The following is a 15,986-nucleotide window of genomic DNA, read 5'->3' on the forward strand; positions in this document are numbered from 1 at the left end:
TCAGTCAGATAGTTATCCAACATTTTCTTAAAAATTTCCAGTGTTGGAGCATTCACAACTTCTGCAGGCAAGTCGTTCCACTTATTAATTGCCTGCTGCTGGCGTGCTATCCTTTGGCCATTTCTGCAATCTACATACTCAAATGTCATATTGTACAGTTACAATTCATTCGTATTAATAAAATCTGTCTGGTGTGACTGAGAGGAAAGGAGAAGGTGAGCATATACCTGGGTTTTTTACACAGTGAAAAGCAATGTTTCCCATTATATCTGGGCAAGGTCTCTAGTCCTATATAAACTAAAAGCTCTAAGTCAACCATATGTATAAACCACATCTACTTATATAACCATATAGTCTTATTTATACCAGTTTTCCATCTAGCTCTCCTTGAGATTTGCTATGATATCAATTTGCAGAATTCTTAGGAATTCCACTCTGAACACATCTGAATGTTGAACATATCTGGAATGGTTGATTTAACACAAAAATCAAACATATCCAACATACCATACCTTCCTCTTCCTATTATTCCCACAACAACCACTTTGTGAGATGGGCTGAGAGAATGTGACTAGGCCAAGATCACCTGGCTGGCTTTCATGCCTAAGATAGGACTGGAATTTATGGTCTCCCATTTTCTTGTTTGGTGCCTTAAAATTACAATCTTGAGTTCCATCGAATCAAGTTTCAATAATACTAACCGTATCATATTTGCTTGTTGCTTTTGTACTAGGGCTTTAAAATCTCTCTGCTTGTTCTCCATTCTCTAACCATTGGTGTACAGGCAACGGAACCTTTTAGCATTGTTCTTAGGTTTGCCTGCTTTATCTCCTGGTAAGCACCCTTCCTTCAAAAAACTTTCTTGCTGTTGCAAAGTTTACTGCCTTCAATGCACTGCCTTCAACCATACTTCTAGTTCAGAGGCACAAAATACCTTGAAAACCAACCAGGTTTCATTCATTGTTGCCTCTTCTTTTAACGTACCTTTTAGTAGTTCAAGCAACAGCTTCTTATCACATTTACAGTGGACTTTTTTTTTGCACTTTTACTTAATTGTAGTTCAGCGGGTTGCAAACATTCATGATGCTTATTTTAAAGAAGCCAACTCCAAAAAATAGGTTTTGAAATAATAACAATTACTCTAATGTTAATCATAGTTTAACTTTTCAGCCAGCAATCTTCAAAGCAAAAAAAACATCAAAAGTTATAATGCCTAAAAATACAAGAGTAGAAATAGCGCAACCACACCCAACCCATTTAATTGTACTTGATAAATCTTAACGGATGAACACAGCCAAAGAAAATCTTTAACCCATATAACTATCTTAAAAGACTTCCAAGTAGTGTCTTTTATCCATTTATTTTGTCTATATGCTTTGATGATACTGTTCTATTTCCTAAACATTAGCAATTGAGAGTTTACTCACCTCACTGTTGTGGCCTCTTAAATTGAAGTTGATTCGCTGGGGTGTGTTTCTGTCCTTTCTACAGTGGCTGGAAGTGAAGGTAACGCCCACTACTCCCCTGCCATTTCCTGTGGCCAACCAGCCTTCCTCGTAATATCGCCTCCGGCATACAGGTTTTTCCTTTTCACTTTTTGGAACCCTGCCTTTCCATGAGAGGCAGAGGATGTTGGAATCACTGAAGAGAATAGGCCCATGTTCCACTGCTGCGTACATGCTTTGTTGTATTTTTCCCTTTTGACATAAGAAAAGTACTATGTCTAGTGCAGCAAATATAAATAAATCTCTTTACGGTTTCTATCAATAGGATCAAAAGTTTTAAGACAGATCAGAATCGAGGGGGGCTGAAGCAGAAGAGAAGATCAGTTTTTATAAATATCCACCAAATGCATAGTGAAAAATTTTCTTATAAAAGATGATGACGGTTGGCTAAGAAAATGTAACACTTAAAAAAATGAAAATCAGTCAGATTCATGTTGATTTGGAGTCAATGGAGTGAGGGGTACACTTGTCCTTTGGAGAAACAGCTACTGCAGAAGAGGCGCTCCGGGAAATAGTGAACCGTCTTTTTGCTCAATTGGATAGAACCACCATGCGGCCTGAGATTTCCAGTATAGCATTACGCAATTCCAGAGACAAAAGTTTGCAGAAGTGAAGGTTTTCAAGTAACTTAAGGCTTTAAAAAGATTTCCTCCAGTCGGACTTGCAAACCCGGAGCGTATTCATTTATCTTTCCCCAAATCCACCCTCTCACATGTTATTCCCACCAGACCAAAATATCTGCTGCTAAAGCTGAGAAAGATTGCATAAAGGGGAGAAAAAAGGCACACAGACTGTGCAAGACCACAAGCCAGAATTCGGTGCAGTTAGCAACGTGCCAGGCCAGATGGAAAAAAAGCCCTTTCTAAACTCAGCTGCTCACTGTTCCACCCAGACCGTTTGCAATCCGAAGGAAGTCCCATTTCTTCGGCAGCCGGTGGCATTCTTGCCGCTTCCACAGATGACCCAATTTATTACGCTGCCTTGCCTGCTTCCCCACAAATTGTTGCCACGCACAGGCGTAAAAGCAAAAGTGTCTTTTCATTTAGCAGGTGGTTTTCTTTTAAAACTTTTAAAAACCTTTCTAAAGGTTTTAAAGCAAGAACATTTGTCTGGGTGACTTATGAAGCCTTCTCCAAAACAGTGGGCTGTTGACTTTCCCCTTTTGCTGGAAAAGGGTTGTTGTTGGTTGAGTATTTTATTTACTGAACAAGTGTGTTGGAAAAAAAAAAAGAAAGAAAGGCAAAATGGCCAAATCGAAATAAGTGTCGGGCTAATTAAAAAAAAAACCAAATTTTCTTTTGTTGTGCTGTTGCCCACATTGCTTCCTTGGTTCTTCAACTCCTTCCTTACTGGGCTTCTTTAGAGCTCAAATGCATAATTCTAACCAATACATTTGTGGCAGTGGAGTGTATTTTTAAAGTGTTCCAAAAGCTTTGAGTACTATTGATGATCAAATATTTATTTGTATTTGTACCATGTTAACAAGGAACAGAGAAGGAAAAATAGCAAGCTCCATTGTCAAATTTAATACCGAAGGTCAATCTCGAGAGCGTTCCCATTACCCCTTAGCTTGTTCTTCTTTAATCATTACTGTAAAATTATTTGTCACTCCTTAATTGGCAAACATATTAAATCCAAGTGACTCCAATTCTAATACAGCAAAAGACGTGATAATTTCACATAATTCCTCCTTTGGGAATGACAATATCACTCTATTTCTTGCTCAAATTTTATCACTTTCTTTCATGTTCTGGTGCCATTTACTTTGTTCAGAGACTGTTTAGCTCTGTTTGCTTTTTGCAGTTTTTTCCTTCACTCCTTGCAGATCATTTGGGGGGCTGACCACTAGCAACAGATGGTACTTCATGGATTTTTGGTCCTCATGCTGTCAGATTGCTATGCTGGTGCTTGCAATAACTTTTATAAATTGCAAAAATGTTGAAGTTTGCAACAACCAATTTAAATGGCTGCAGCAATAAGTTTGTGGGTGTGTATAAGGACCCACAAACAGACACGTATGTTATTATAATCACACCTTCAATTTTGGCAATTGGACTATATCTGGCTTCACCATTTAACTATGGCAGTTGTCATGTCTCACTCAGTCAGGATTCTCTGGATGCTTTCAATTCTGTAAAATAAAAAATAAAATAAAAATTACATGCCTGTCAAAATATCAGGGGAGAATGCCAATATAGTAAGCCTTTGATTAGTCATATTCACAGGTATGGTCTAATTTTATGATTTTTGTGAATCCAAATACTTTATATTGATTTCAAAAAATGGCAAACACATCAACAAAAAAAGAGCATAAATTTGGTTTTTTTGATAAGGAAAGATGGATTGAGTATGATTAAATAGTGAAGAGAGTGAAATATAAACATACAAATGTTGTATGTCTTTTTAAAGACAATTTTTAGGCAAAAGACATACAACATTTGAGAAAGCTCAAAAGTCCCTGTTTTTGCCTTTTCTCCCAACCCTTCCAAAATACATTTGAAGAACTGCTAACACAAAATTGATCATTAGCTCCCCAAATATTAAAAGCATTTCCATATTATTTGAATTTAAACATAATATTGTTTGAAAATCAATTAAGCTATTTTTTAGATACCATATTACTATTTTCCACTATTCAGTTTTTATTACAGCAAATACATTTGCTGAAATGTGTATGGTATTAGAGGATAATAATATCCTTTTGTATTTAATTCCAAATACATCAAAAGGAAATAAGATTGGTTAATAATAGAATAGAATAGAATTTTTTATTGGCCCAGTGCATATCCTGGTGCATATGCTCTCACTGGAATGGGGGAAGAGAATAGGGAAAGAAGAAAGGAAAGGAAGAGTTTATTTTCAAAAGTGAAAAAAATTTTTTTTATCAATTATTGTGCTGATCCAAGAAAAATGTACAGTGCGTTACAGCCCTCTCTAAGAGGTTTACAGAGTCAGCATATTGCCCCAACAATCTGGGTTAGTCAGAACAGCTTGATAGAGCGCTACAATTGCAAGAAGTTCGTGGCATTCATGTTTTTCCCTGTTTCTTTTTTTCTCCCTATGCTAAAGGCAAGCCCACAATACAAAAGTACTGAAGTTATATCAAAATTGTGATAAGGAACACTAGTGTGAATCAGGAAAGGAGGGAGCAAGACAGTTGAGAAACTGTAAAAACTTTGATGTAGAGATGTCTGTATAATTTGTTAAGCTAAGCATATATTAGAAATAAACACAAATTGTTTACCTAAAAGTAGTCTACTAAATAAACATCCTTATAATTTAGAGAACAGTGTACAAGTCTGGAAAACCCCTGTCCTTTATCCCAACACATGCATGTGCATCTAGCAGGTTAACGGTGCAAGAAACTGTGAAAGATAGTTCCAATAAAGTGAGAAAGAAACAGCCTGAGGTAAGACTGTTCCACTGCAATAATCACATATGTTCAGTGCTCTCACCGCCAAAGTGTTGGTCCTTGCACCTACTATAAATATGGTTTTCATTTTACAGCAATAACACTTTTATGGGGAAGGAACAAATTCAAGTCTCTAGATTCAGACCATTCCTTTTTTCTTTTTTTTTTGAAGTATCATTAAGAGCCAGCTGCTAATTCCTTGCTCCTGTACCAAAACCAAGTGGCACTCCAGAATCAGGTGACAGGTGAACAAATCAAACCAGGTGGTGAACCACCTAGCTCATTGATGGGTTAAGCCAGCTCTGACTGTCACACCAATTCCATGTGGAATTGTAACAACAGTGGTGACAAAAGCAACTTCAGCTACCACTTTCTGACCCCTTCCATTCTTTACCTGACAAGTATGGTATAAGTCCAGAGAGATTTATGATCTTTGCAATTCAACGCAAATTATATCTTCTGGGAATTCCCAACCCAGAAAATAGAGACTGGAATACTTCATCATTGGATTTTCTAGACAGAGGCGGATCCTAAAAGTTTCAGAAGAAATTCATGTGCCCTGCCTTCTACAATTCGATCCATTGCTTCCTTAATAAGTTTTAGCTGGATCCAGAAATATAGTGTTTATCCTTAGATTTGAAATAGGAATGTATATCTCATCGTTCAACCAACTCTTATTTTGCCTTAACTCTTTCTGTCACTGGCTTTTATACAGAGGCTCCCAAATTCTTATTTACTGGTATTTTATATTTCCCCAGGCAGTTTGCAGGATTGCCAAGTGTATATGTTGCCAAGCTTGCACATCAATAAGTCTGACTCTATTAAAATAACAATGTTACTTGGAGTTGCACTTTTGAAACACTATAATCAGGTAGGCCTAGGTACTGCTTTTGGAAAAATGCCCACTTCCTTACTAAGAATTTTAGTATACCTCTGCAATACCTCTTGGTATTGCATTATAAAGGTAAAGGCATTATATGCTGTAGATTCATAAAATAATTATTTTAGTACATAAAGTAACAGCAAAGTTACCTAAAATTTTGAAGGCAGCTAATAACCTAAAATGGCACCTGGTGATATAACTATTATAAATACAGACATTCCAAGTGGGTTTACAAAGATTTAAGACTTCTTAAAGTCTTAAGGGAGTTGTAGTATAAGACTTTCTAGGTACCTTATACTGCAACTCCCTTAAATTTTAGCCATGCAGCCCTTGGAATTTATGTGAATCAAAGTAAAACCTTGGCTAAATTATACTAGTACTTCCCGCTACTAGTATATTCTCTCCAAAAGCTAAGGAAAAAAATCCACATAAATAGTGAGACTCCAGTGATATCCATTAGAAAATGTAATGTTAACTACTTTCATGCTTTATGTCCTATTCCATGCTCAGTTACACACAAATGCAAACTAGAAATTACCTTTGAGTTAAATAATACGCAGGTGCCTTATTAATTTCTCAAATGGCAATTCTTTCTTAAGAACATCTGGCCATTTATTCAAGACATAACATTATTGAGTGTTTGCACTTGAAATCTCATTTGTTAATAATGTTATAAATAAACACCCAGAAATTATTGAGAGCTGAGCCACAAACCAGTTTAATAAATTGTTATTATAAATTTGCATTATTAAAGTTCAAGGATGCATATGCCACTACCCTTAAGTCGTATACAATATTGGATGAATATACAGTAGCGTTCTAGGTTGCAATTCTAGAGCCACACATTCTATGGGATTTACCTCAGAATAGATATGTATAAAATTATATCGTTAGAAAATAAATGCTGGTTTTAATTTAAGAGACTATTTGCCACCTTACAGAAGTAGCAGAAGAGGTTGCTGCTTATCCTCAATTTAATTTTAAAAAAAGAAAAACAGCCAAAGGCAGACTCATAAGAAGCTGGACAAAATATCAAGTGTTTTTCCATTTTGGAAATAATGGACTACATTACAAAGCTGAATTGAGTTTTAATGCTGGTTTTAATATGGTAGTCTGATTTTTTCTTTTACTTACATTTTTATTGTTCTGTGAGCTGCCCAGAATCATATACATGGATAGCAGTACAAATTGAAACAATAAAGAGAGATAGAGACAGACAGAGAAAAGAAAGACAGAGACAGATGGACTTATGGACAGATAAAATCTGTAAGTGTGTTCAGAGTGATTCAAAAACCATAAGACCTTTATAGTTTGTATAAAAACTATATCTTGTGTGGTATTTTCTGCATTATCATATTCATGCTACAAGGTGTTTATGTGGCTATTGGACCAATGCCAGTTTATCCCTCACTGAAAACACTGTGAGGAATCATCTGTAGGTTTTTGGATTGCTGCTATCATTATATTGATTACATCCAACATACATATTCTTTCACACACTCTTTTCATTTAAATCTAAGGAAAATGATTAGTTTCAAACTAAATATCATACAATGAGCAGTAGGTTCTCCTAATCAGTTGGAAAGCAGGTCCAGAAATCAGGATTTAATTTTTCTACACTTCACTTAAGTACTCCACTCTTGGTGTGGAAGCCAAGGTTTCAGCAATGGCCTGGAAAATTTAGTACACCAACTGCATTCATTCCTAGAGGCTTAGAACAATCTATAATGGTACATGTTCCATTGGTATACCGTACATGCTCTATACCAGGATGTCAAACTTGTGTCATCATGCCGGCATCACGTGACATATCAGGACTTTTCCCCCTTTGATAAACTGGGCAGGGGCGAGGCCAGCACATGACGCATCCGGCCCATGGGCCTCAAGTTTGACACCCCTGCTCTATTTGTTGTTGTTAGTTGCGAAGTCGTGTCCGACCCATCGCGACCCCATGGACAACATTCCTCCAGGCCTTCCTGTCCTCTACCATCCTCTGGAGTCTATTTAAACTCATGCCTACTGCTTCAGTGACCCCATCGAGCCACCTCGTTCTCTGTCGTCCCCTTCTTCTTTTGCCCTCAATCTTTCCCAGCATTAGGCTCTTCTCCAGTGAGTCCTTCTTTCTCATTAGGTGGCCAAAGTATTTCAGTTTCATCTTCAGGATCTGACAGTATAGCATTTGAAAATGTTTAGAAACCTCAGTGGTCCAGTTACAGTTACATTATCGACCGATGTCATTTCTAGAGCTAATCATTCTGCTTCAGTGGGTGCGTTATAGGTATTCCAGGTTTGGCTTATGGTCACTGTCTCAAACACTCAGAGCCCTGGAGTCAGCCGCACTTAAATCACTTTCAACCAAAACTGAGGCACAACCAGTACACAGAGCTCCAGTGAATTTTAACAGCAAAATTTTACTGGCTGCAATATACTGTAGGAAGTTAGCATCCATCCCGCTCCTAGAAGAATGAAATATTTTAGGAAATATTAAAAAGGCAGAATATATTTCCCTGGATGAGAAATGGAGAAACATGTTTTAAAAACAAAGCAGCTCCCACCTTCCTGCCTCTCCCCTATCTTTGTCAATGGGCCAGAGGCAGAAACCCAATTTCCCCCCCCTCACCTTTGCCAATGGACCATCATCTGCAACACAAAAGGACCCATCTAGCAGCGGAAACTCACCACATGGCACCTGGGAAGATTACATCAGCCAGCAAGGCTAGCTAAGACCCCCACCCCTGGGAGACTGACAACCAATCAGGGTACTCTTCCTGTGCTCCAGGAAGTTCAAAGCTCAGAGGGCATAAAACTAAGGCATGCTCAGCATCTCGGCCCTTTTCTGTTCAGGAACTCAAACCATGTGATCCTGTCCAACATTAAAACATCTTTCCAAGCAGTCTCCATGTTTCCAGTGTCTTTTTCCCCACTTGGAATTGAACCCAGATGGACATTTCTTCCAACAATATCTTAATTAATTAATTAAGGGGCGTGCATAAGAGCACAAAAGTGCCTACCGTTCCTGTCCTATTGTTCCCTTCATTATATCAAATTAATATAGCTGATGCATATTTTTTTACATATATATATATATATATATATAGGTCTTTGGTTGTTCGGGTTTTCTCCCGTGTAAAATTGGAAGTGTCTTGGCGACGTTTCGACGAAGTCTCATTCGTCATCTTCAGGCTTCAGCTTCGTGCTTCTGGGAGCAATGTGTGATCGCAGCTGTTTCTTCCTTTTAACTGCTAGTGGGGGTTTGAACTGATTGGGTGGGAGCTTGGCTGTGCTCTGATTGGATGGGGTTTTTTCTGTGCTCTGATTGATTGATTGATTGATTGATTGATTGATACCCACTATGAAGATGTAGCACGACCACAAAGCCAAACAACAGCTATGCAGGTCACCAGCTCAAATCCCCCTGCAGCACAGACTAGACTGAGCACAACCAAGCCCCCACCAACACAGGACACACCCCCAGCCAATCAGAGCACAGAAAAACCCCCAGCCAATCAGAGCACAGCCAAGCTCCCACCCAATCAGTTCAAACCCCCACTAGCAGTTAAAAGGAAGAAACAGCTGCGATCACACATTGCTCCCAGAAGCACGAAGCTGAAGCCTGAAGATGACGAATGAGACTTCGTCGAAACGTCGCCAAGACACTTCCAATTTTACACGGGAGAAAACCCGAACAACCAAAGACCTATATACAAACACCCGTGAAAACCTCAGAAAACATATATATATATATATATATAATTTTCTTCATGATATGTTGTTTTATTTATGACAATGTTTGTGTATACTGTTGTGACAAAATGAAATAAAAAAAATACATTTGCTATTTTTATATATATATATATATATATATATATATATATATATATATATATATATATATATATGTCTTTGGTTGTTCGGGTTTTCTCCGTGTAAAATTGGAAGTGTCTTGGCGACGTTTCGAAGTCTCATTCGTCATCTTCAGGCTTCAGCTTCGTGCTTCTGGGAGCAATGTGTGATCGCAGCTGTTTCTTCCTTTTAACTGCTAGTGGGGGTTTGAACTGATTGGGTGGGAGCTTGGCTGTGCTCTGATTGGATGGGGTTTTTTCTGTGCTCTGATTGATTGATTGATTGATTGATTGATACCCACTATGAAGATGTAGCACGACCACAAAGCCAAACAACAGCTATGCAGGTCACCAGCTCAAATCCCCCTGCAGCACAGACTAGACTGAGCACAACCAAGCCCCCACCAACACAGGACACACCCCAGCCAATCAGAGCACAGAAAACCCCAGCCAATCAGAGCACAGCCAAGCTCCCACCCAATCAGTTCAAACCCCACTAGCAGTTAAAAGGAAGAAACAGCTGCGATCACATTGCTCCCAGAAGCACGGTTGAAGCCTGAAGATGACGAATGAGACTTCAAACGTCGCCAAGACACTTCCAATTTTACACGGAGAAAACCCGAACAACCAAAGACCTATATACAAACACCGTGAAAACCTCAGAAAATATATATATATATATATATATATATATATATATATATATATATATATATATATATATATATAATTTTCTTCATGATATGTTGTTTTATTTATGACAATGTTTGTGTATACTGTTGTGACAAAATGAAATAAAAAAAATACATTTGCTATTTTTTATATTGTTGTTGTTGTTAGTTGTGAAGTCATGTGCAACCCATTGCAACCCAATGGACAACGTTTCTCCAGGCCTTCCTGTCCTCTACCATCCTCTGGAGTCCATTTAAGCTCATGCCGACTGCTTCAGTGATTCCATCCAGCCACCTTGTTCTCTGTCGTCCCCTTCTTCTTTTGCCCTCAATCTTTCCCAGCATTAGGCTCTTCTCCAGTGAGTCCTTCGTTCTCATAAGGTGGCGAAAGTATTTGTGTTTCATCTTCAGGATCTGGCCTTCTAAAGAGCAATCAGGGTTGATCTCCTCTAGGACTGACCGGTTTGATGCCTCGCAGACCAAGGGACTTGCAGGAGTCTTCTACAGCACCATAATTCAAAGGCCTCAATTCTTTGGCAGTCAGCCTTTCTTATGGTCCAGCTTTCACAGTCATACATTGCAAATGGGAAAACCATAGCCTTGACTATACACACTTTTGTTGGCAAGTTGATGTCTCTGCTTTTTAGTAAACTATCTAGATTTGCCATAGCTTTCCTCCCCAGGAGCAAGTGTATTTTAATTTCTTGGCTGCAGTCCCCATCTGCGGTGATTTTGGAGCCAAGGAAAATAAAACCTGTCACTACCTCCGTTTCTTCCCCATCTATTTCCCAGGAATTGAGAGGGCCGGATGCCATGATCTTAGTTTTCTTAATGTTGAGTTTCAAACCAACTTTTGCAGTCTCCTTCTTCACCCGCATCAAGAGTTCCTCTTTAGTTCCTCTTCACTTTCTGCCATTAGAGTGGTATCATCTGCATATCTGAGGTTGTTGATATCTCTCCTGGCAATCTTACATACATACACATAAACTCATCCATACTTACCTACAACCTTCTTAACTAGGGCAAGCACAAGCCAGAGGGATGAAAACCACCAAGTCTGGATCAAAAAAAAAAATACTCAAAAAATGGGCATGCTTCTGGGCCCCTTTTATTCCCCCAAAGTCCTTGCTTTGATTATTCACAAGATTGGCAGCTACTCTTGCCTTGTTGATTTTCAAGTCTGGTAGATGTTGATGGGATTTGGGTAGGGGTTTCTCAAGTGTTAGGCCCAACTTCTTTTGTCTGGTTCAAGTAACATTTTTCTTTGTTTCCTTAAAGACCTGGTTCCTTCTTATCTATCTCCTGAAGGAACCTTTTAAGGCAAGATTCCTGCCTTTTGGTCTTCTTCTTCTGTGCCTGTTTCATTTTTAGTTATGGCAGCTTCAGCTTTCACTGTACCACCTATTTATGTTAGTTCAAAGTGGCGACAGGATGGGATAATTTTGAAATTCTTCAGACCTGCTCATATTTATAAAATTATTTGATGTAAGTTTTGAAGAAATTTTGTACCATATAATCAGTCATCAAAATTTCTTCATAACTTAGATCAAAGATTTTTTTGTAAATAAGCATAACTGAATAATTTCAAAGTTATCCTATGCTATCCTATGTCAAACCACCTTTCATTTTCCTTTCATTATTTTCAAAGGCCTGTTTGTAAGTGGTTGTTGCCTGTTTGGATCTCCAAGGACCCAACTCCCATGGGAGAGTTTTAAACTAGCAAAGACCTAAGACCAGACAAGATTGTTTTTTTAAAAAAAGGGGGGGATGTAAATGCTTGCTTTCAAATCCTTGTCTATAAAATAAGTGGCAAGAATTTCATTAACATATAAGGGTAGGAGAAAGAAACATAAGTTTTAAACTGAATAAAGGGCTTGCCTGCTAGATTTTTCAATAGCTTATCATCTTTATTGTGGGTTCTTGTTTTTATATTAAAACAAGATCAACAAGTGAATTTATTCTGTGTTTCTGCTCCAGATCCAGCAGCCATAATGGCAGCAGCAGTTACACTTCTTGCCTGACAAACATGATGTGTTTACCTCCTTCTTTGCTCAATGTGATGTGAACATCTCATAAAGACCTGAGGATATTCCCATGTCATCCAGGATTTATAATTGGCCGCTTGATAGAGGAAGTGATAAAGCTGACAATCCCTCACCTGCTGCAGAACAGCTCAAACCTGGTCAACCATGCCCATTTCCTGATCTTCTAGAGGGCTAATTTCGATGATCTCATCAAACAGAGGACAGACACCTGCAAAATGTGTCACCTGCAATAGGTTAGTAAGTGCTTTGCATGAGAATATTTTCTGGACTTGCAGTTGCCAGCTAGGATGTGGGCTGGAATTTTTTAAAAAAAGATTAACTAACTACTTTAAAGAGGAAATATTAAATGAAACAGGACCTCAGAGATTTTGTCTGCATTAATCCAATTCTGCTTGGGGATCAATGGAAGACTCAAAGAACTGCGGCAAAGTACATGCGAGAGGAAATGCCGCTATTATAATTAATTTCTTCTTCCTCCTGCCCGTTCAGCAGAAGCTTCAAACACTGAATTTATGCAGCTGGGAGTCCCATTTTCCTGCTCATTCCAGTATACATGGAATTTCCCATCTTAATGCTGATTGTGCTGATTTGCTTAGGGTGGGGAGGGGAGATGAGATTCTGCTTCCAACTCTCTGACTGCATCATAAACCTGGGACACAGATTCCTGGAAAATGCTGCTATGTTGTGCCAGAAACAGAATTAGTTACCCTAAAAAAAAATTCTCGATGACAACTTGCAGAGAGCTTCATCCAATCATCTTTGTCCCCAAACAGTGCTCCTACTTTTTTTGGTTAACAAGTCTGGTTCCCTGCCATCTGCTCAGTTGCCTTGAACTGCGAGATGGGTGACAAACAAATATAATCATCAGCATCATCAGCATCCTTTCTTTAAACGGTATAGAGTTCATTGTTATAAGTTCTTGAACTCTGTTAACTCTTAGGGATCGCTAACCTCTTCCCCTCATTTCTGCACTGTCAAAATCGATGCAAAAAGCACCCATTTTTACCAATCTGCATTTCAGAGGAACTTAAATCAAGCTCATGTGACAGAGGGTCTGGAATAGTTGACATCCAGTATGGGAAGTTTGGCTGCGACACCATGCTATTCATCTTGTCTGGAATCTCAGTCCTAAGATTTATAGTTTCTATCTTTCATGGCCCATTTGATGTGTTTTTAATCAAACATTGGGATAAAAATGCTGATCTACAGTAGTATGAGGATCCTGCTATCTATTGTGAACAGTTTAGGCCAATGATGGTTAACTTTTTCCAGACCGAGTGCCTAATGCACACGCGTGCCCAAACCCCAAAATGCAATGCATGGGCGGCCCCCCGCGCATGTGCCCTGCCCTCACGCATGTGCGCGTGCCCCCTGCATGCGCCCTGCCTCCACACATGCACAGCAGAGACCCAAAGACCAGCTGGCTGGCAGGAGGTGTGCGCACATGTGCAGCACAGCTGAATTGGGCGATAGCTCATGTGCCATCAGAGGGCGCTGTGTGCCATCTCTGGCACATGTGCCATAGGTTCGCCACCACTGGTTTAGGCAATTCTTTAACTTTGCCCATATAGTGCTAAGTTAGAAAAAATAAATCTGTGGTCTGCCTGTCTTGAACTAGTAGGTTTACTACATTTCCTCAGGACGTGCAACATATCCCAGGGTTTCCTAATTTTAATAAGTTGGTCCCTAATTTTGCTCTACTTGCTCAGTCATCTTATCAAGAAGAGGCTTCTTTAGATGGAATTTTGACACTGAGCAAACATTTATCCTACTCAAACAGCTTTTACCTCTCTAAACCCATCATCCCTTTGTCCTTCAGACCAGGGAGACCCCTGCTTCAGACTAACACTTCCAATTTCTGTATTGTTACAATCCATGCCAGAATTTGGAGACAGCTTGCTCCGATGTGCATACTTTATCTAGACATCTTCTTTTGGCCAAGCAGAACAATTATGTTTTTAGAAAGGAACTTTTAGCCATGGAAGATACATTTCAAAGAGACCAAAGACTAGGTTTGTCACCTACAACAAACTCACAAAGTGCCAACCTAAACGAGTACAGAGGTTATTTTTGTTTTAATTTTAAAAACCAACACCATATCCCCAGCCTGTGATGGCAAAATAGTATTTCACTCTAAAGGTTCCCTTCATTCTGCCCCCACCAACCCTAACTGATCAAACCCATACTTAACAAAAGCTTATGGTTGCAGATCAAAATGATTTTCAAGGAAATCCCTTATGAGCACTGTTCCCATTTGTCTAAGAAGAGTGAATATTGCATCACAATAACACAATAGCTTTATATCACTCTTCCCTTGAGGGAATTCTGGAACAAGAGCTGGCAATGGGACATTTCAGAGTACTTAAACCAACCTGCCTCCAGCTCTGCAACTTATAATGGCCTCCCATTAGAACAGACACCAAGGCCTTTGCTTCTCCCAGCCACATGCATCACTACACCAAACCTCTAATCCGCAAACTGGTCAGGCTGCTATATCTTCTTTCCTCTCCAGAAGTGTCTTGGGACATGATTTCTTTGAGCTTTATTACTGTAATTATATGTCAAGCCCCTGGGTACCATATTAGTGATGGTACATCTTTTTCTTAAATGTCTCATTTCATCCCTGGTTGCGCCCTTCCCCTATGCACTTGAAGCAGCCCATCCATTATTCACCAAGTTTTCAGAATCCCAACCTACCCAATCATCTCATCTCTCAACCAATAGCCTGTTTGGGGGAAATGTTATTTGACTACTGGATGCTACAAAGTGCACTGCACATCCTAGACTAACTGAGTGGCAAGAAGTCCATTATAACACGCGAGTGAGAAAAAGATATATGATTTAGACCCTAGGGGTATTATAAATAGAGAACCCTGACTGTTTCATTCTGCAGTGGTAGATCATCTTCATTATCTTCCCCATTATTATGGCTTCTTGTGCCTGCAATAAAAGCAACAGATCTATCCAAGCTATGTCCTTGACTCTTACAATGTTAGCTCCTGAGCTGAGTTTCTAGAGGGAAATTTATTGCCACATTCTGAGTGAACCTTCAACACTACATAGACTAAGACAGAAATCTGACATATTTATATGCATCATATTCTCAGCCATAAATAGTACTACCCTATTGATTGAAAATGCAGTTAAAAAAATTATCTGTTGCAGACTATGGATTTTAAATAATGGCACAGGTAATAAACTACCATTATTTAGGTACCAATCCTGATGACAAGGAAACATTCCTTCTGCTGATTAATCTTCTAATCAATCCCTCTGGCCTGTATGTCATCCTTAAAGGTAGCTGGTTTCTTTTTCTAATTAATATCCCTGCATCATGAGAGAATCTCCATGCAATGCCTTGAGAATTTGTACTAAGCTAAAATGCCCTGGTAATACAGAGAATATTACCTCTAATATAATTAGCCCTATAAGGCTTTGTGGCAATATCCTGTCATTAAATCTTTAGTTATTAAGAAAATCATCTGACTGTATAAGAGAAAATTGTACTGCTATTCCACATCTCTTACCCTAATATTATTTTTAAACAAAATGTTCACAAAATAGTGAACCATCTGTATAAATAACATCTAGTATAGCACTATGGTCCATCCAGCAAATATAATAATTC

General features: G+C 38.8%; 1 protein-coding gene across 1 annotated transcript in view; it reads right to left on the bottom strand.

Annotated features, from left to right (window-relative positions):
- The window catches only part of TULP4 (TUB like protein 4), a 97,302-nt gene that overhangs the window by 58,807 nt on the left and 22,509 nt on the right, over positions 1-15,986 (bottom strand). The window contains exon 2 of the mRNA XM_058168636.1: positions 1,428-3,636. Coding sequence (XP_058024619.1) covers positions 1,428-1,679 — 252 coding nt within the window. The 5' untranslated portion in view covers positions 1,680-3,636. The remainder of the gene's footprint in view (positions 1-1,427; positions 3,637-15,986) is intronic.

This window comes from Ahaetulla prasina, chromosome 1 (assembly GCF_028640845.1).
Source record: "Ahaetulla prasina isolate Xishuangbanna chromosome 1, ASM2864084v1, whole genome shotgun sequence".
Lineage (NCBI taxonomy): Eukaryota > Metazoa > Chordata > Lepidosauria > Squamata > Colubridae > Ahaetulla > Ahaetulla prasina.